The 20,448-nt window shown below is 41.8% G+C and overlaps 1 protein-coding gene across 1 annotated transcript in view; it reads left to right on the forward strand.

Moving 5' to 3' along the window:
* The window catches only part of LOC121587206 (post-GPI attachment to proteins factor 6-like), a 116,585-nt gene extending 96,724 nt beyond the window's left edge, over window positions 1-19,861 (forward strand). Inside the window, exon 5 of the mRNA XM_041904128.2 lies at window positions 19,531-19,861. Within this exon, the coding sequence (XP_041760062.2) occupies window positions 19,531-19,861 (331 nt within the window). The remainder of the gene's footprint in view (window positions 1-19,530) is intronic.
* The last annotated feature ends 587 nt before the right edge of the window (window positions 19,862-20,448 follow it).

Here is a 20,448-nt window from a genome sequence, read left to right on the forward strand (position 1 = left end):
TCCAAACGCCTGAAGGTACCACGTTCATCTGTACAAACAATAGTACGCAAGTATAAACACCATGGGACCATGCAGCTGTCATACCGCTCAGGAAGGAGACGTGTTCTGTCTCCTAGAGATGAACGTACTTTGGTGCAAAAAGTGCAAATCAATCCCAGAACAACAGCAAAGGACCTTGTGAAGATGCTGGAGGAAACAGGTACAAAAGTATCTATATCCAAAGTAAAACAAGTCCTATATTGACATAACCTGAAAGGCCGCTCAGCAAGGAAGAAGCCACTGCTCCAAAGCCGCCATAAAAAAGCCAGACTACAGTTTGCAACTGCACATGGGGACAAAGATCGTACTTTTTGGAGAAATGTCCTCTGGTCTGATGAAACAAAAATAGAACTGTTTGGCCATAATGACCATCTTTATGTTTGGAGGAAAAAGGGGCCTGCAAGCCGAAGAACACCATCCCAACCATGAAGCACGGGGGTGGCAGCATCATGCTGTGGGGGTGCTTTGATGCAGGAGGGTCTGGTGCACTTCACAAAATAGATGGCATCATGAGGAAGGAAAATGATGTGGATATATTGAAGCAACATCTCAAGACATCAGTCAGGAAGTTAAAGCTTGGTCGCAAATGGGTCTTCCAAATGGACAATGACCCCAAGCATACTTCCAAAGTTGTGGTAAAATGGCTTAAGGACAACAAAGTCAAGGTATTGGAGTGGCCATCACAAAGCCCTGACCTCAATCCTATAGAACATTTGTGGGCAGAACTGAAAAAGTGTGTGCGAGCAAGGAGGCCTACAAACCTGACTCAGTTGCCAGACTAAATAGCCTTGGTTTCTCAAATGACTGCCTCGCCTGGTTCACCAACTACTTCTCAGATAGAGTTCAATGTGTCAAATCGGAGGGCCTGTTGTCTGGACCTCTGGCAGTCTCTATTGGGGTGCCACAGGGTTCAATTCTTGGGCCGACTCTATTCTCTGTGTATATCAATGATGTCGCTCTTGCTGCTGGTGACTCTCAGATCCACCTCTATGCAGACGACACCATTTTGTATACATTTGGCCCTTCATTGGACACTGTGTTAACAAACCTCCAAACGAGCTTCAATGCCATACAACACTCCTTCCGTAGCCTCCAACTGCTCTTAAACGCTAGTAAAACTAAATGCATGCTCTTCAATCGAACGCTGCTGGCACCCGCCCGCCCGAGTAGAATCACTACTCTCGGCGGGTCTGACTTGTGTGGACAACTACAAATACCTAGGTGTCTGGTTAGACTGTAAACTCTCCTTCCAGACTCACATTAAGCATCTCCAATCCAAAGTTAAATCTAGAATCGGCTTCCTATTTCGCAACAAAGCCTCCTTCACTCATGCTGCCAAACATGCCCTCGTAAAACGGACTATCCTACCGATCCTTGACTTCGGCGATGTCATTTACAAAATAGCCTCCAACACTCTACTCAGCAAATTGGATGTGGTCTATCACAGTGCCATCCGTTTTGTCACCAAAGCCCCATACACTACCCACCACTGTGACCTGTACGCTCTTGCTGGCTGGCCCTCACTACATATTCGTCGCCAAACCCATTGGCTCCAGGTCATCTATAAATCACTGCTAGGCAAATCCCCGTCTTATCTTAGCTCACTGGTCACCATAGCAACACCCACCCGTAGTATGCGCTCCAGCAGGTATATCTCACTGGTCATCCACAAAGCCAACACCTCCTTTGGCCGCCATTCCTTCCAGTTCTCTGCTGCCAATGACTGGAACGAACTGCAAAAATCTCTGAAGCTGGAGAATCTTATCTCCCTCACTAACTTTAGGCGTCAGTTGTCAGAGCAGTTTACCGATCACTGCACCTGTACACAGCCCATCTGAAATTAGCCCACCCAACTACCTCATCCCCATATTGTTATTTATTTTGCTCATTTGCACCCCAGTATCTCTATTTGCACATCATCTTTTGCACATCTATCATTCCAGTGTTAATACGAAATTGTAATTATTTTGCACTATAGCCTATTTATTGCCTTACCTCCATAATTTACTACATTTGCACACACTGTATATAACCCCACCCACAAAGGTGGAGGGATAACAGACCCTTGTGGAGATGTTTCGGGGGGGAGATGGGTTGGATATACGGTTGTAGAAGTGGTGAGGTTTTGGTTATTGTGATGTGTGGTGTTGTTTTGTATCGTGGGGTATCTGTGTCTGTCTCTCTCTCTCTCTCTCTCGCTCTCTTTCTCTTTCTGTGTCTCTCTCTCTCTTTCTGTGTCTCTCTCTCTTTCTGTGTGTCTCTCTCTCTTTCTGTGTCTCTCTCTCTCTCTCTCTCTTTCTGTGTCTCTCTCGCTCTCTCTCGCTCTCTCTTTCTGTGTGTCTCTCTCTCTCTCTCTGTCTCTCTCTCTCTTTATTTCTCTCTCTCTCTATCTGTGTCTCTCTCTCTCTCTCTTTCTGTGTCTGTCTCTCTCTCTCTCTGTGTCTCTCTCTCCTGTCTCTCTCTCCCCTCTCTCTCTCCTTCTGTCTCTCTCTCTCGCTCTCTCTCTTTCTGTGTCTCTCTCTCTCTCGCTCTCTCTTTCTCTCTCGCTCTCTCTCTTTCTGTGTCTGTCTCTCTCTCTCTCTCGATCTCTCTCGCTCTCTCTTTCTGTGTCTCTCTCTCTCGCTCTCTCTCTTTCTGTGTCTCTCTCTCTCGCTCTCTCTCTTTCTGTGTCTCTCTCTCTCTCTTTCTCTCTCTCGCTCTCTCTCTTTCTGTGTCTCTCTCTCTCGCTCTCTCTCTTTCTGTGTCTCTCTCTCTCGCTCTCTCTCTTTCTGTGTCTCTCTCTCTCGCTCTCTCTCTTTCTGTGTCTGTCTCTCTCTCTCTCTCGCTCTCTCTCTGTGTGTCTCTCTCTCTCTTTCTCTCTCTCTCTCTTTCTGTGTCTGTCTCTCTCTCTCTCGTGCTCTCTCTCTTTCTGTGTCTGTCTCTCTCCTTGACTGGAATCATGGGTGGAATTCCTCTTCCATCTTGTCTCTATTGTAACCAGCAGCTCTGGTATGAAATGTCTCGGTTTCTACGTCAGCTCACAAATGCTGTTGTCGTCCATGTGGGATTTAATTATATTAGGAATGGTAGCTCGGAACAGCTGAAACAGGATTTTGAAGAATTGATTGGGTCTCTGCTGGACTCCAAAATGTGTCCTATCATTTCTGGCCCTGTGCCCTCGCTGGGTTGAGGTAGTGAACATTTTAGCAGAGGATGCTCTATAAGGAGGATGGGATCCACCCTAATCATTTGGGTGCCTGGATCCTGTCCAAACACTACATGGCAGCTCTGAGGCATTGACTGATCAAGCTCCTTAAAGGTATTTACTCCCATTAAATTGCATCGATATCATTCCGCCACAGTTTTCCATGTAGATAGGGGTATTGTAAATAGTAATTCTGTGGTATTATTTCTGATTATTTAAAACCCTTTCTGGTATCTGAACTAAGTCTCCCGAGTGGCGCAGTGGTCTAAGGCACTGCATCGCTGTGCCACTAGAGATCCTGGTTCGAATCCAGGCTCTGGAGTCCCAATGATCTAATGATTCTGTCTCTTCGCAGCAAACTCTGCAGAGCTAGGAAGATTGTATCCCCCATATAAATAACATTCTATTGGTAGCAAGAATTTTATATAATAATTTAATGTTTTGAATCCGGCGTCGTTTTGTGTATCAATTCATAAACACTATGCCATGGAATCGGTACGTCAAAAATCTCTTCCCAACTATTTTGCAATCTATATGGGACGGCTGTCAATCCTTTGGTCCTTAAATGAAACTGGTATACTTTTTTATTTATCACAATTTTCTTTAACCAATTATTTTCTTTAATGCAAGGCCGACAGACAAGTTCCTTATTTTTTCCCCCTTCCATTTTCCTTTTCCATTTTTGCGGTAATGCTGCAATTATTTGGTTGTAATTTGGGGTAGAGCAGACATTTCCATATGTTTTTGTTAGCTGCATGTGCGACATAACTCCACCAGTCCTACCGATGATATCATTTACCAAGATTATACCTTTTTTTTTTTTTTTTTTTTTTTTAAACAAAGGTTTTTTATCAATTAGTATATTTGAGTTTAACCACAATATTTGTTGCATTATTTGTTCTGTCGTTTCTGGAGGATTAAATTGAAATTGCAATCAACCTTCTATGGCTTGTTTTAGAAATAGTGATATTTGGGAGATAATTTCCTTTTCAAATAACTTAAAGTGAGAGGTTGTAATCTGAATAAAGGGAAAAAGACCATTCTTGAACATTGGGTGAGACAATCTTACTAATTTGCTAGAGAACCAGTTCAGATTTAAGTATAACTTTTGTATGACTGAAGCTTTTAGTGATAGGTCTAATGCTTTAATATTTAATAATTTCTGTCCTCCAAATTCATATTCATTATATAAATAGGCCCGTTTAATTTTGTCTGGCTTGCCGTTCCAAATAAAATGGAACATTTTTTTCTCATATACAGTGGGGAGAACAAGTATTTGATACACTGCCGATTTTGCAGGTTTTCCTACTTACAAAGCATGTAGAGGTCTGTAATTTTTATCATAGGTACACTTCAACTGTGAGAGACGGAATCTAAAACAAAAATCCAGAAAATCACATTGTATGATTTTTAAATAATTAATTTGCATTTTATTGCATGATTAGTATTTGATCACCTACCAACTAGTAAGAATTCCGTCTCTCACAGACCTGTTAGTTTTTCTTTAAGAAGCCCTCCTGTTCTCCACTCATTACCTGTATTAACTGCACCTGTTTGAACTCATTACCTGTATAAAAGACACCTGTCCACACACTCAATCAAACAGACTCCAACCTCTCCACAATGGCCAATACCAGAGAGCTGTATAAGGACATCAGGGATAAAATTGTAGACATGCACAGGGTTGGGATGGGCTACAGGACAATAGGCAAGCAGCTTGGTGAGAAGGCAACTGTTGGCGCAATTATTAGAAAATGGAAGAAGTTCAAGATGAAAATCCTGCAGCGCACGCAAGGTCCCCCTGCTCAAGCCAGCCCATGTCCAGGCCCGTCTGAAGTTTGCCAATGACCATCTGGATGATCCAGAGGAGGAATGGGAGAAGGTCATGTGGTCTGATGAGACAAAAATAGAGCTTTTTGGTCTAAACTCCACTCGCCGTGTTTGGAGGAAGAAGAAGGATGAGTACAACCCCAAGAACACCATCCCAACCGTGAAGCTTGGAGGTGGAAACATCATTCTTTGGGGATGCTTTTCTGCAAAGGGGACAGGACGACTGCACCGTATTGAGGGGATGATGGATGGGGCCATGTATCGCGAGATGTTGGCCAACAACCTCCTTCCCTCAGTAAGAGCATTGAAGATGGGTCGTGGCTGGGTCTTCCAGCATGACAACGACCCAAAACACACAGCCAGGGCAACTAAGGAGTGGCTCCGTAAGAAGCATCTCAAGGTCCTGGAGTGGCCTAGCCAGTCTCCAGACCTGAACCCAATAGAAAATATTTTGTAGGGAGCTGAAAGTCCGTATTGCCCAGCGACAGCCCCGAAACCTGAATGATCTGGAGAAGGTCTGTATGGAGGAGTGGGCCAAAATCCCTGCTGCAGTGTGTGCAAACCTGGTCAAGGCCTACAGGAAACGTATGATCTCTGTAATTGCAAACAAAGGTTTCTGTAGCAAATATTAAGTTCTGCTTTTCTCATGTATCAAATACTTATGTCATGCAATAAAATGCAAATTAATTACTTAAAAATTATACAATGTGATTTTCGGGATTTTTGTTTTAGATTCCGTCTCTCACAGTTGAAGTGTACCTATGATAAAAATTACAGACCTCTACATGCTTTGTAAGTAGGAAAACCTGCAAAATCCGCAGTGTATCAAATACTTGTTCTCCCCACTGTAATTTAAAAAACTGTTCGCTAGGCATATGCAAGTCCATAAGCAAATAGGTAAACTGGGATAATCCTAAAGAGTTAAATCAGGGTGATTTTTCCACAAATTGACAGGTATTTACCTTTCCATGGTAGCAAGATCTTATCAATTTTTGCTAACTTTCTATTAAAATGTATTGGAGTGAGAACATTTATTTCATTTGGGATATGTATTCCGAGTATATCCATATCACCATCAGACTATTTTATTGGTGAACTACATGGTAATGTGATCCAATACGTAATATTTATATTTTATATGTAGTCTCCTGAGTGGTCTAAGTGGTTCGAATCCAGGCTCTGTCGTAGCCGGCCGTGACCGAGAGACCCATGGGGCGGCGCACAATTGGCCCAGCGTCGTCCAGGGTAGGGGAGGGAATGGCCGGCAGGGATGTAGCTCAGTTGGTAGAGCATGGTATTTGCAACACCAGGGTTGTGGGTTCGATTCCAGTATGAAAAAATAAAATGAATAAAAAATAAAAAATGTTTTAAAAAAATTATAAAAATAAATAAATAAATGTATGCAATCACTAACTGTAAGTCGCTCTGGATAAGAGTGTCTGCTAAATGACAAAAAAAAAAAAAATTGTAATCCAGAGATGTTAGAAAATGTATCTACATCCTCTATGAGGGCTGTGGAGGGATTCAAGTTGTGGATTTAAAAGAAAACATGAATCATCAGTGTACAATGACACCTTTGTTTTTAAGCCCTGGATTTCTAATCCCTTGATATTATTGTTGGATCTGATTTTAATAGCTAACATCTCGATGGCAATAATAAATATATATGCTGATAGTGGACAACCTTGTTTCACTCCTCTTGACAGTTTAAAACGTACTGAGAAATAGCCATTATTTACTATTTTACACCTAGGGTTACTATACATGATTTTAACCCAATTTATAAGAGATTCTCCAAAAAAATCTTATTGAGTGTCCATTTACCATTTACATAGGAGTGGTTAAAACATGCTAATAATGGTCCTCTGAGTATATCAAAAAAGGTTTGGTATACCTCGACTGGTATTTCATCCAACCCTGGAGTTTTCCCGGATTTAAAGTCTTTAATTGCATCCAGAAGTTCCTCCTCTGTAATTTCACCTTCACATGAGTCTTTCTGTGTGGCTGTTAATTTTACATATAATTTTCAATAGAACAAAAATCTCTACAATTTGCTGCAGTCTTAAAGTGATGATGGACTGTCGTTTCTCTTTACTTATTTGAGCTGTTCTTGACATAATATTGACTTGGTCTTTTACCAAATAGGGCTATCTTCTGTATACCACCCCTACCTTGTCACAACACAACTGATTGGCTCAAACACATTAAGAATGGAATGATATAAATTCCACAAATTATCTTTTAAGAAGGCACACCTGTTAATTGAAATGCATTCCAGGTGACTACCTCATGAAGCTGGTTGAGAGAATGCCAAGAGTGTGCAAAGCTGTCATCAAGGCAAAGGGTGGCTATTTGAAGAAATATGAAATGTTTGCTCTCTGTGTACTTTCAAGGGCCAGCCGTGCTGCCCTGTTCTGAGCCAATTGCAATTTTCCTAAGTCCCTCTTTGTGGCACCTGACCACACGACTGAACAGTAGTCCAGGTGCAACAAAACTAGAGCCTGTAGGACCTGCCTTGTTGATAGTGCTGTTAAGAAGGTAGAGCAGCACTTTATTATGGACTGACTTCTCCCCATTTTAGCTACTGTTGTATCAATATGTTTTGAACATGACAGTTTACAGTCCAGGGTTACTCCAAGCTGTTTAGTATCCTCAACTTGCTCAATTTCCACATTATTTATTACAAGATTTAGTTGAGGTTTAGGGTTTAGTGAATGATTTGTCCTAAATTCTATGCTTTTAGTTTTTGAAATATTTAGGACTAACTTATTCCTTGCCACCCATTCTGAAACTAACTGCAGCTCTTTGTTAAGTGTTGCAGTCATTTCAGTTGCTGTAGTAGCTGACGTGTATAGTATTGAGTAATCCGCATACATAGACACACTGGCTTTACTCAAAGCCAGTGGCATGTCCTTAGTAAAGATTTTAAAAAGTAACGGGCCTAGACAGCTGCCCTGGGGAATTCCTGATTCTACCTGTATTATGTTGGAGAGGCATCCATTAAAGAACACCCTCTGTGTTCTGTTAGACAGGTAACTCTTTATCCACAACATAGCAGGGGGTGTAAAGCCATAACACATATGTTTTTCCAGCAACAGACTATAATCGATAATGTCAAAAGCCGCACTGAAGTCTAACAAAACCTCCCCCACAATCTTGTTATCGTCAGTTTCTCTCAGCCAATCATCAGTCATTTGTGTAAGTGCTGTGCTTGTTGAATGTCGTTTTCTGTAAGCATGCTGAAAGTTTGTTGTCAATTTGTTTACTGTAAAATAGCATTGTATCTGGTCAAACACAATTTTTCCCAATAGTATACTAAGGGTTGGTAACAGGCTGATTGGTCAGTTATTTGAGCCAGTTAAGGGGGCTTTACTATTCTTAGGTAGCAGAATGACTTTTCGTCCCTCCAGGCCTGAGGGCACACACTTTCTAATAGGCTTAAATTGAAGATATGGGAAATAGGAGTGGCAATATCGTCCGCTATTATCCTCAGTAAATTTCGATCCAAGTTGTCAGACCCCGGTGCCATGTCATTGTTGATAGACAGCAATCATTTTTTCACCTCTTCCACACTCACTTTACGGAATTTAAAATTACAATTCTTGTCTTTCATAATTTGGTCAGATATACTTGGATGTGTAGTGTCAGCGTTTGTTGCTGGCATGTCATGCCTACGTTTGCTAATCTTGCCAATGAAACAATCAATAAAGTAGTTGGCAATATCAGTCGGTTTTGTAGTGAATGAGCCATCTGATTCAATGAATGATGGAGCTGAGTTTGCACTTTTCCCCAAGATTTCATTGAAGGTGCTGCAAAGCTTTTTACTATAATTCTTTAAGTCATTTATCTTTCTTTCATAGTGTAGTTTCTCTTCTTTTTGTTAAATTTAGTCACATGATTTCTCAATTTGCAATACGTTTGACAATCGGTTGTGCAGCCAGACTTATTTGCCATTCCTTTTGCCTCATCCCTCTCAACCATATACTTGTTCAATTCCTCATCAATCCACAGGGATTTAACAGTTTTTACAGTCATTTTCTTAATGGCTGCATGCTTGTTATTAACTGGGATAAGCAATTTCATAAATGTGTCAAGTGCAATGTCTGTTTGCTCCTCATTACACACCACAGACCAACATATATTCTTTACATCAACAACATCGGAATCACTACAAAACTTATTGTATGACCTCTTATACACTATATTAGGCCCAGCCTTTGGAACTTTGGTTTTCCTAGATATGGCTACTATATTGTGATCACTACATCCGATGGATCTGGATACTGCTTTCAAGCACATTTCTGCAGCTTTAGTTAAGATATGATCAATACATTTGATGATTTCATTCCTGTGCTGTTTGTAACTACCCTGGTAGGTTGACTGATAACCTGAACCAGGTTGCAGGCACTGGTTACAGTTTGAAGCTTTCTCTTGAGGGGGCAGCTTGATGAAAAATATATGCACTAACTGTAAGTCGCTCTGGATAAGAGCGTCTGCTAAATGACTAAAATGTAAAATGTAATGAAAGCCAGCCGTTATTTAAATCACCCAGACAATATACCCGTCTGTTGATATCACATACATTATCAAGCATTTCACACGTTATCCAGATACTGACTGTTAGCACTTGGTGGTCTATAGCAGCTTCCCACCAGAATGGGCTTTAGGTGAGGCAGATGAACCTGGAGCCATATTACTTAAACAGTATTTAACATGAGATCCTCTCTAAGCTTTACAGGAATGTGGTTCTGAATATAGACCGCAACACCTCCACCATTGGCATTTATGTATTTTCTGTAAATGTTATAACCACTGTATCATCAAAGGTATTGTCTAAGTGAGTTTCAGAGATAGTCAGAATATGAATGTCATCTGTTACTAGCAAATTATTAATTTTATGAACCTTGTTTTTTAAGCTACTTAAAGTACCAGTCAAAAGTTTGGACACCTATTAATTCCATGGTGAGCATGAGAAGACTTTGCCTTTGTTTTGATTTGTTTGTTTGTCAATTAGGGTGTGCAGGGTGAATACGTGGTCTGTCATACGGTAATTTGGTAAAAAGCCAATTTGACATTTGCTCAGTACATTGTTTTGACTGAGGAAATGTATGAGTGTTCTGTTAATGATAATGCAGAGGATTTTCCCAAGGTTGCTGTTGACGCATATCCCACGGTAGTTATTGGGGTCAAATTTGTCTTCTCTTTGGTGGATTGGGGTGGACAGTCCTTTGTTCCAAATATTGGGGAAGATGCCAGAGCTAATGATGATGTTAAAGAGTTTAAGTACAGCCACTTGGAATTTGTGGTCTGTATATTTGATCATTTCATTGAGGATACCATCAACACCACAGGCCTTTTAGGGTTTGTATTTTGTCCTGTAGTTCATTTAATGTAATTGGAGAATCCAGTGGGTTCTGGTAGTCTTTAATAGTTGATTCTAATATTTGTATTTGATCATGTATATGTTTTTGCTGTTTGTTCTTTGTTATAGAGCCAGAAAGATTGGAGAAGTGGTTTATCCATACATCTCCGTTTTGGATAGATAACTCTTTGTGTTGTTTGTTTAGTGTTTTCCAATTTTCCAAGAAGTGGTGAGATTCTATAGATTCTACAATTACATTGAGCTGATTTCTGACGTGCTGTTCCTTCTTTTTCCGTAGTGTATTTCTGTATTGTTTTAGTGATTCACCATAGTGAAGGCGTAGGCTCAGGTTTTCTGGGTCTCTATGTTTGTTGTTGCATAGGTTTCTAAGTTTATTTCTTAGGTTTTTGCATTCTTCATCAAACCCTTTGTCATTTGTTAATTTTCTTAGGTTGTCTGCTTGAAATTTGTAGATTTGATAGGGAAAACATAGTGTGGTTTTCGTGTGGTTTAGGCCCGGACCATTACAGTAGGTGTGAGCAGAGCATGTTGAGCATCTGATACATACCTCTTAGGTCACAGGATGGGGCTTGGGCGGGTGTTTTCTCTATATTCAATTCAAAGGGCTTTATTGGCATAGGAAACATATGTTAACATTGCCAAAGCAAGTTTAATAGATAATAAACAAAAGTGAAATAAACAACATAAAATATAAAACAGTAAACATTACACTCACAAATTTCAAATGTCATATTATGTCTATATACAGTGTTGTAACGATGTGCAAATATTTATAGTACAAAAGGGAAAATAAATAGACATAATAATAATAACAATAATATGCCATTTAGCAGACGCTTTTATCCAAAGCGACTTACAGTCATGCGTGCATACATTTTTGTGTATGGGTGGTCCCGGTGATCGAACCCACTACCTTGGCGTTACAAGCGCCGTGCTCTACCAGCTGAGCTACAGAGGACCAACATAAATCTCTCTCTCTCTCTCTCTCTCTCTCTCTCTCTCTCTCTCTCTCTCTCTCTCTCTCTCTCTCTCTCTCTCTCTCTCTCTCTCTCTCTCTCTCTCTCTCTGTCTCTCTGTCTCTGTCTCTGTCTCTGTCTCTCTCTGCTCTGTCTCTCTCTCTCTCTCTGTCTCTCTCTGTCTCTGTCTCTGTCTCTGTCTCTGTCTCTCTCTGTCTCTGTCTCTGTCTCTCTCTCTCTCTCTCTCTCTCTCTCTGTGTCTCTCTCTCTCTCTCTCTCTCTCTCTCAATTTCAATTTAAGGGCTTTATTGGCATGGGAAACGTGTGTTAACATTGCCAAAGCAAGTGAAGTAGATAGTAAACAAAAGTGAAATAAACAATAAATATTAACAGTAAACATTACACTCAGAAGTTTCAAAAGAATAAAGACATTTCAAATGTCATATTATGTATATATACAGTGTTGTAACAATGTGCAAATAGTTAAAGTACAAATGGGAAAATAAATAAACATAAATATGGGTTGTATTTACAATGGTGTTTGTTCTTCACTGGTTGCCCTTTTCTTGTGGCAACAGGTCACAAATCTTGCAGCTGTGATGGCACACTGTGGTTTTTCACCCAGTAGATAAGGGAGTTTATCAAAATTGGGTTTGTTTTCGAATTCTTTGTGGATCGCTGTAATCTGAGGGAAATATGTGTCTCTAATATGGTCATACATTTGGCAGGAGGTTAGGAAGTGCAGCTCAGTTTCCACCTCATTTTGTGGGCAGTGTGCACATAGCCTGTCTTCTCTTGAGAGCCAGGTCTGCCTACGGCGGCCTTTCTCAATAGCAAGGCTATGCTCACTGAGTCTGTACATAGTCAAAGCTTTCCTTAAGTTTGGGTCAGTCACAGTGGTCAAGTATTCTGCCACTGTGTACTCTCTGTTTAGGGCCAAATAGCATTCTAGTTTGCTCTGTTTTTTTGTTTGTTCTTTCCAATGTGTCAAGTAATTCTCTTTTTGTTTTCTCATGATTTGGTTGGGTCTAGTTGTGTTGTTGTTGTTGTTGTCCTGGGGCTGTGTGGGGTCTGTTTGTGTTTGTGAACAGAGCCCCAGGACAAGCTTACTTAGGGGACTCTTCTCCAAGTTCATCTCTCTGTAGGTGATGGCTTTGTTATGGAAGGTTTGGGAATCGCTTCCTTTTAAGTGGTTATAGAATTTAACGGCTCTTTTCTGGATTTTGATAATTAGTGGGTATTGGCCTAATTCTGCTCTGCATGCATTATTTGGTGTTTTACGTTGTACACGGAGGATGTTTTTGCAGAATTCTGCATGCAGAGTCTCAATTTGGTGTTTGTCCCATTTTGTGAATTCTTGGTTGGTGAGCGGACCCCAGACCTCAGAACCATAAAGGGCAATGGGTTCTATAACTGATTCAAGTATTTTTAGCCAGATCCTAATTGGTATGTCAAATTTTATGTTCCTTTTGATGGCATAGAAGGCCCTTCTTGCCTTGTCTCTCAGATCGTTCACAGCTTTGTGGAAGTTACCTGTGGCGCTGATGTTTAGGCCGAGGTATGTATAGTTTTTTGTGTGCTCTAGGGCAACGGTGTCTAGATGGAATTTGTATTTGTGGTCCTGGCAACTGGACCTTTTTGGAACACCATTATTTTTGTCTTACTGAGATTTACTGTCAGGGCCCAGGTCTGACAGAATCTGTGCAGAAGATCTAGGTGCTGCTGTAGGCCCTCCTTGGTTGGTGACAGAAGCACCAGATCGTCAGCAAACAGAAGACATTTGACTTCAGATTCTAGTAGGGTGAGGCCGGGTGCTGCAGACTGTTCTAGTGCCCTCGCCAATTCGTTGATATATATGTTGAAGAGGGTGGGGCTTAAACTGCATCCCTGTCTCACCCCACGGCCCTGTGGAAAGAAATGTGTGTGTTTTTTGCCAATTTTAACCGCACACTTGTTGTTTGTGTACATGGATTTTATAATGTCGTATGTTTTTCCCCCAACCCCACTTTCCATCAATTTGTATAGCAGACCCTCATGCCAAATTGAGTCAAAAGCTTTTTTGAAATCAACAAAGCATGAGAAGACTTTGCCTTTGTTTTGGTTTGTTTGTTTGTCAATTAGGGTGTGCAGGGTGAATACGTGGTCTGTCGTACGGTAATTTGGTAAAAAGCCAATTTGACATTTGCTCAGTACATTGTTTTCACTGAGGAAATGAACTAGTCTGCTGTTAATGATAATGCAGAGGATTTTCCCAAGGTTGCTGTTGACGCATATCCCACGGTAGTTATTGGGGTCAAATTTGTCTCCACTTTTGTGGATTGGGGTGATCAGTCCTTGTTCCAGATGTTGGGGAAGATGCCAGAGCTAAGGATGATGTTAAAGAGTTTAAGTATAGCTAATTGAAATTTGTGGTCTGTATATTTTATCATTTCATTGAGGATACCATCAACACCACAGGACTTTTTGGGTTGGAGGGTTTGTATTTTATCCTGTAGTTCATTCAATGTAATTGGAGAATCCAGTGGGTTCTGGTAGTCTTTAATAGTTGATTCTAAGATTTGCATTTGATCATGTATATTTTTTTGCTGTTTGTTCTCTGTTATAGGGCCAAAAAGATTGGAGAAGTGGTTTACCCATACATCTCCGTTTTGGATAGATAGCTCTTCGTGTTGTTGTTTGTTTAGTGTTTTCCAATTTTCCCAGAAGTGGTTAGAGTCTATGGATTCTTCAATTACATTGAGCTGATTTCTGACATGCTGTTCCTTCTTTTTTCCGTAGTGTATTTCTGTATTGTTTTAGTGATTCACCATAGTGAAGGCGTAGGCTCATGTTTTCTGGGTCTCTATGTTTTTGGTTGGATAGGTTTCTCAATTTCTTTCTTAGGTTTTTGCATTCTTCATCAAACCATTTATCACTGTTATTACTTTTCTTTGGTTTTCTGTTAGAGATTTTTAGATTTGATAGGGAAGCTGAGAGGTCAAATATACTGTTTAGGTTTTCTACTGCCAAGTTTACACCTTCACTATTACAGTGGAATGTTTTGTCCAGGAAGTTGTCTAGAATGGATTGAATTTGTTGTTTCCTAATTGTTTTTTGGTAGGTTTCAACACTACTTTCCTTCCATCTATAGCATTTCTTAATATTATTCAGTTCTTTTGGCTTTGATGCCTCATGATTGAGTATTGCTCTGTTCAAGTAGACTGTGATTTTGCTGTGGTCTGATAGGGGTGTCAGTGGGCTGACTGTGAACGCTCTGAGAGACTCTGGGTTGAGGTCAGTGATAAAGTAGTCTACAGTACTACTGCCAAGAGATGAGCTATAGGTGTACCTACCATAGGAGTCCCCTCGAAGCCTACCATTGACTATGTACATACCCAGTGTGCGACAGAGCTGCAGGAGTCGTGACCCATTTTTGTTGGTTATGTTGTCGTAGTTGTGCCTAGGGGGCATATGGGGGAGGGAATGCTGTCACCTCCAGGTAGGTGTTTGTCCCCCTGTGTGCTGAGGGTGTCAGGTTCTTGTCCAGTTCTGGCATTTAGGTCGCCACAGACTAGTACATGTCCCTGGGTCTGGAAATGATTGATTTCCTCCAGGATGGAGAAACTGTCTTCATTAAAGTATGGGGATTCTAGTGGGGGGATATAGGTAGCACACAGGAGGACATTTTTCTCAGTTGAGATAATTTCCTTTTGAATTTCTAACCAAATGTAAAATGTTCCTGTTTTGATTAATTTAATAGAGTGAGTTAGGTCTGCTCTATACCAAATCAGCATACCCCTGAGTCCCTTCCCTGTTTCACACCTGGTAGTTTGGTGGATGGGACTACCAGCTCTCTGTAACCTAGAGGGCAACCAGTGGGTCCGTCTCCTCTATACCATGTTTCTTGTAGGATGACAATGTCTGTATTTCCGATTTCTTTGGTGAAGTCCAGATTCCTGCTCTTTAGGCCAAAGGCAGATGACCTCAGGCCTTGGATATTCCAGGATGAAATAGTGAAGGCTTTGTGTTCCATAAAGTGTCTAATGTTGTTGGTTGTGTGGTTTGGCCTCAGGCCAGTAATTGTGAGCAGAGCCTGCTGAGCATCTGGTACATGCCATTGGCTTGGGCTAGTGTAAGAGTGGGTGTTGGGCCTGTTTGCCTGCTCACGGCCTGGGCGTATGTGTGACTTTCATGTTGAGGCCCTCTTTGTGGGAGTGGGGGGCTTGGGGTGGGTAGGAGGGGCATAGGTCTGATCTGAGGGGGGCCTAAATGGGGTGTGGGCATGGTTGACTTGGGGGAGTTAATTGGTTGGGGTGGGGGGTGTAGATGTGGTTGATGGTGCTGTGGTCTGGATGTAGGTCCTCTCTGCGGGGGTCCTCTATGTGTAGGTCCTGGGGGGGGTCCCGCAGGTCTGGGAGAGTGTCTCGCTGGTCTGGGCGGGGTGTCTGTTGATCTGTTGCTCCTGTGTGAGGTGTTGGGTCTGCGGTTGAGGGCGATATCCTTTAGGGTCCGGGCGAAGGTGGGCACTGCTGCCTTGTATAGGTGGACCTGGTCGTAAAGGCTGTTCACGTCCAGGGTGGAGTGGTGGGCCAGGAAGACATTTGGTTTTGATGCACAGTCACGGGAAATACTTGCGTTTACCCGCTGTATGGTAGCAGGGTGGAAGTCTTTTCGTGGTAACAGGGTTGAGATAACCACTTGTGCGTTGGGGAAAGTAGAAGAAGCTTTTTCTATCACGCCCTTGAGTGATGTGGCCACCCTTTCCTGCTGTGTTCTCAGGTCGTTTGTGCCTGTGTGTATTATTATGTGGCTGGGTGATCCTAGTCGGTCCTTAGACAGAAGGTCTAGGGCGCGCTGGGTATTTGGACACCAGAGTTTAGACACTGTGTGTTTTGGAAAAAGTTTATTTTCTTGTATGTATTTCCCGTTTGAGTCCATAAGGAGTACAATCTGTGGCTTGTGTATGTCCTCAGTGGGTGTGGGGGGGTCGTCATGAGGGCTATCAGGGTGTCTGACTGGGGGGTTGCTCAGAGGGGTTGGGGTCCCCAGGGCTTGGGGTTCTTCATTTGTCTGTCTGGGTGTGATGTCGAGGCTATGGTCAGGGTCTAGGGTGTACTGTTCTGCTGCGGTGTCGAGACTTTGGCCAGGATCTGAGGTGGGCTGTTCTCTAATGGGTTGTTCAATGTCACCCGTCATCGTTCTCACCTTCTCCTCCAGCACTCTGATCCTCTCCTCTAGTGCTCTGTTCTTCTCCTGCTCCTGCTCTTTCTCCTGTTGATGTTGTCTCACCACAGTCCAGAGTGCAGACATGTCTCTCTCCACCTGCAGCTCTCCAGGTCTAGTTAAGGGGGTGTTGTTGTGCTGGACTGTTGTCTGGGTCTGTGCTGACTGGAGTGTGTTCACCTGCTGTTCCAGCTCCACCTGCCTTACCTCCAGCTGGGTGAATTTATCCTTCATTTCAATGAGGGAGTAGTACTCTGTGCTGGGAAGTTGACTTTCTGCTTGGGGTTGCTCTGTGGGGTTATTTAATGAAGAGGTCTGGTCTGACCCGCTCGGGGTAGGGGTATCTTTCTCAAGGGACAGCTTCTCCTGCTGAGCTATTTCTTTGATTAGGTGAAAGTCCAGCTGGAACTGTTTGGTGTTGCCTTGAACCAAAACGGTTCCAGATTTATAGAGATTAATATTAGACGACTCAGAGTCCTCGTTGTCCAGTATCCTGAGTTTCCACCCGTCGCTAACACCCCCCCTCTTAACAGAGGGGTAGTGTGCTAGTATAGCACTGTGCCATGCCAGGGGATGGTCTGTGTGGAAGATAAGGTTGCTTATGTTCCCATTTTTATACAAATCAGCAAAAAGTGTCTCGTGCTTCCCCAAAAGAAGTTTCAATTTGTACTCTTTTCGTGTCTTGTCGTTTTTTACATTCAGAGGGTACTGTATTTTAATGACCTCTGAACAGTGGGGGGGTGCTTCTAAGGCCTCTTCTAAGGCCTCTAGTTGGGGTAGACTGTACGACTCTCCTGCCATTGTTGGGCTCAAGGGCTTTGACACCTCTCACTTCACACGTCAGTGCTAATTGAAATTGTATCTCTTTGTAGCAAGCTTAAGCTTGGTAGCCTTAGAATTCAGTCCTTATAATATAAAATATATCATTGTAATGAATTTTTCTTCTTGGTTTTTGAAAGTGAAAAATAGCTTCATACTAAACATTACTCACTCAGTTCCAGGTTGGATGGTGTTTTCAGGTTTCTGTTTGTTTTCCAGAGCATTTGCTGTATAGTTTGAGAATAGTAATCCTTGGTAGTAGAAAGCTTTCCAGGTAATTCCGTCCAAAATCAGGTTGTAGGTTTGGAGTTTTGGTTTGGAATAAAGGTTATGTTGTGGAGGGTAGCATCCTGTATATGTCCCTGCCAAAAAATCCTACTTTATCTAACTCTAAATCTATATTTCTTGTTAAAAATGCAGGAGCAATGTCTTTGAGCTCTCTCTCTCTCTCTCTCTCTCTCTCTCTCTCTCTCTCTCTCTCTCTCTCTCTCTCTCTCTCTCTCTCTCTCTCTCTCTCTCTCTCAAATTTCAATTTAAGGGCTTTATTGTCATGGGAAACATATGTTGCCAAAGCAAGTGAAATAGATAATAAACAAAAGTGAATTAAACAATAAAAACATTAACAGTAAACATTCCACTCATAAAAGTTCCAAAATAATAAAGGCATTTCAAGTGTCATATTATGTCTATATACAGTCTCTCGCTCTTTCTCTCGCTCTCTGTCTCTGCCTCTCTCTCCTTCCCACCTCTCTCTCTCTCTCTCTCTCTCTCTCTCTCTCTCTCTCTCTCTCTCTCTCTCTCTCTCTCTCTCTTCTCTCTCTCTCTCTCTCTCTCTCAAATTTCAATTTAAGGGCTTTATTGTCATGGGAAACATATGTTGCCAAAGCAAGTGAAATAGATAATAAACAAAAGTGAATTAAACAATAAAAACATTAACAGTAAACATTCCACTCATAAAAGTTCCAAAATAATAAAGGCATTTCAAGTGTCATATTATGTCTATATACAGTCTCTCGCTCTTTCTCTCGCTCTCTGCCTCTGCCTCTCTCTCCTTCCCACCTCTCTCTCTCTCTCTCTCTCTCTCTCTCTCTCTCTCTCTCTCTCTCTCCTTTTAATGCTGGGACTAACTGTGTATTACGGGTCAATTCAACAACATACAGAGAGTTTGAATAGTTTTATTCATACTAAATCTGTTTTCTTCTAATGCTTTGACAACATTCTCCTGGTAGGACTACTGAATGTCAATTAACTAGGAACAGGAATGATTTGTTTGAATTAATCAAGTGTGAAATTAGCCTAATGGAGTGGAAGCTAGCTAACGAAGGAAACAATTACTCTCCAATTAAATTATTATTTTTAAGATTCAAAGGGAAAGTCTACAGTCATAATAACCTGTTTATCTGAATGCCCTTAATAGTCAATAGAAACAATTAATTTTGTCTTTGATTCTGTGCTGTTTAAGCTCTTGTTGGTAATGTTCGTTTGATGTGCAACAAAAAGGCTAAATTAATTTTAAAGAAAGGACAGAGAGAAAACAACTGATAGTCCTTTGGATGAAAACAAAAACATTTACTTTCTCATAGACATAATCAAAGCATAGAGTACAACTACACAATTCCACAATGTTGTACACCTAATTAATCCTAATTTGGTATATTTTGAATAATGTAATTATTTTTTTGAATAAAGGATGCTTTTTTTGTCCCCAGGAGATCAGTCACTGCAGTACAATGTGGCTATAATAATAATGCATAACATTACTGCATGTTTATTTATTAACCACTTTCTAGAACAGCCTTTGGATGCATATTGTGAATGCATTTACACTATTAAACACAAAAACTACGTTTTAATTGAGAATTTAGACTTGTCTGCAGCAGAAAAAGAAAGGAAATTCACATGAGCACAAGTACTTTACCCATGCTCTACCAAGGTTTTCAGGCACACAGCTTTGACCTCCTATAGTGGCTTCTCACCACAGATTCAAACCTTCTCTCAAAACAGTCTAATTCATACTCTTCAGGGCTAATGAACTTAGTGGCATACTTTCAAGAGAATGTGTATCCTGTATTGCAATTTTAGATATACTGTAAATATGTTTTTATTATTGTTTGCAGAGTGTTCATCCCCAGTTACGTGTCCAGAGTAAAGGTTCAACTGGCTAACTGCAGCACACACCCTAGAGACCAACAGACCAGGGGACAGACAGAAGACACCAGGGGACAGGGAGACAGTACTGGAGACAGCTGTTCCGTTGTGTTAAAGATCCGAGCCAGGGCTCCTCCTGTCCACAACTCATCAGCTCTGGACTGCAGGGAGTGGTCACCTTGTGAGCTTGACACACCCCTTCCTGCCTGGGAACACTGGTACTATATCCTGGTGGAGCGTTACCTAAGCAACCAGGACGTATACTTCCGCATCGGGGTGCAGGTCACAGGTAGGCAGTGATGGTTTGTTTCTTTCTCTCTCTCTCTCTCTCTCTCTCTCTCTCTCTCCCCCTCTCTCTCTCTCTCTCTCCCCCTCTCGCTCTCTCCCCCCCCCTCTCTCCATCTCTCTCTCTCTCTCCATCTCTCTCTCTCTCCCCCTCTCCATCTCTCTCTCTCTCTCTCCTCTCTCTCTGTCTCTCTCTTCCTGTCTCTCTCTCCCCCCTCTCTCTCTCTCTATCTCTCTCTCCCCCCTCTCTCTCTCTCTCTCTCTCTCGCTCTCTCTCTCTCGCTCTCCCCCCTCTCTCTCTCTCTCGCTCTCCCCCCCCTCTCTCTCTCTCTCTCTCTCTTATTCTTTCTCTTGTCTCTGTGTTATGCAACAGGTTTGAGGCGTTATTTGGGTCTCATGTCTAGTCTGTGAGATCAAACCAATATCTGTGAGTCTCCCTCTACAGCGGGACATAATATTGAGTCACGTGTCCTGTTATGTCTGTTTCCTAACGAGGGAGTGTCTGTTGTCTGTTTCCTAACGAGGGAGTATCTGTTGTCTGTTTCCTAACGAGGGAGTATCTGTTGTCTGTTTCCTAACGAGGGAGTGTCTGTTGTCTGTTT

Source organism: Coregonus clupeaformis, unplaced genomic scaffold (genome assembly GCF_020615455.1).
Source record: "Coregonus clupeaformis isolate EN_2021a unplaced genomic scaffold, ASM2061545v1 scaf0002, whole genome shotgun sequence".
Classification (NCBI taxonomy): domain Eukaryota; kingdom Metazoa; phylum Chordata; class Actinopteri; order Salmoniformes; family Salmonidae; genus Coregonus; species Coregonus clupeaformis.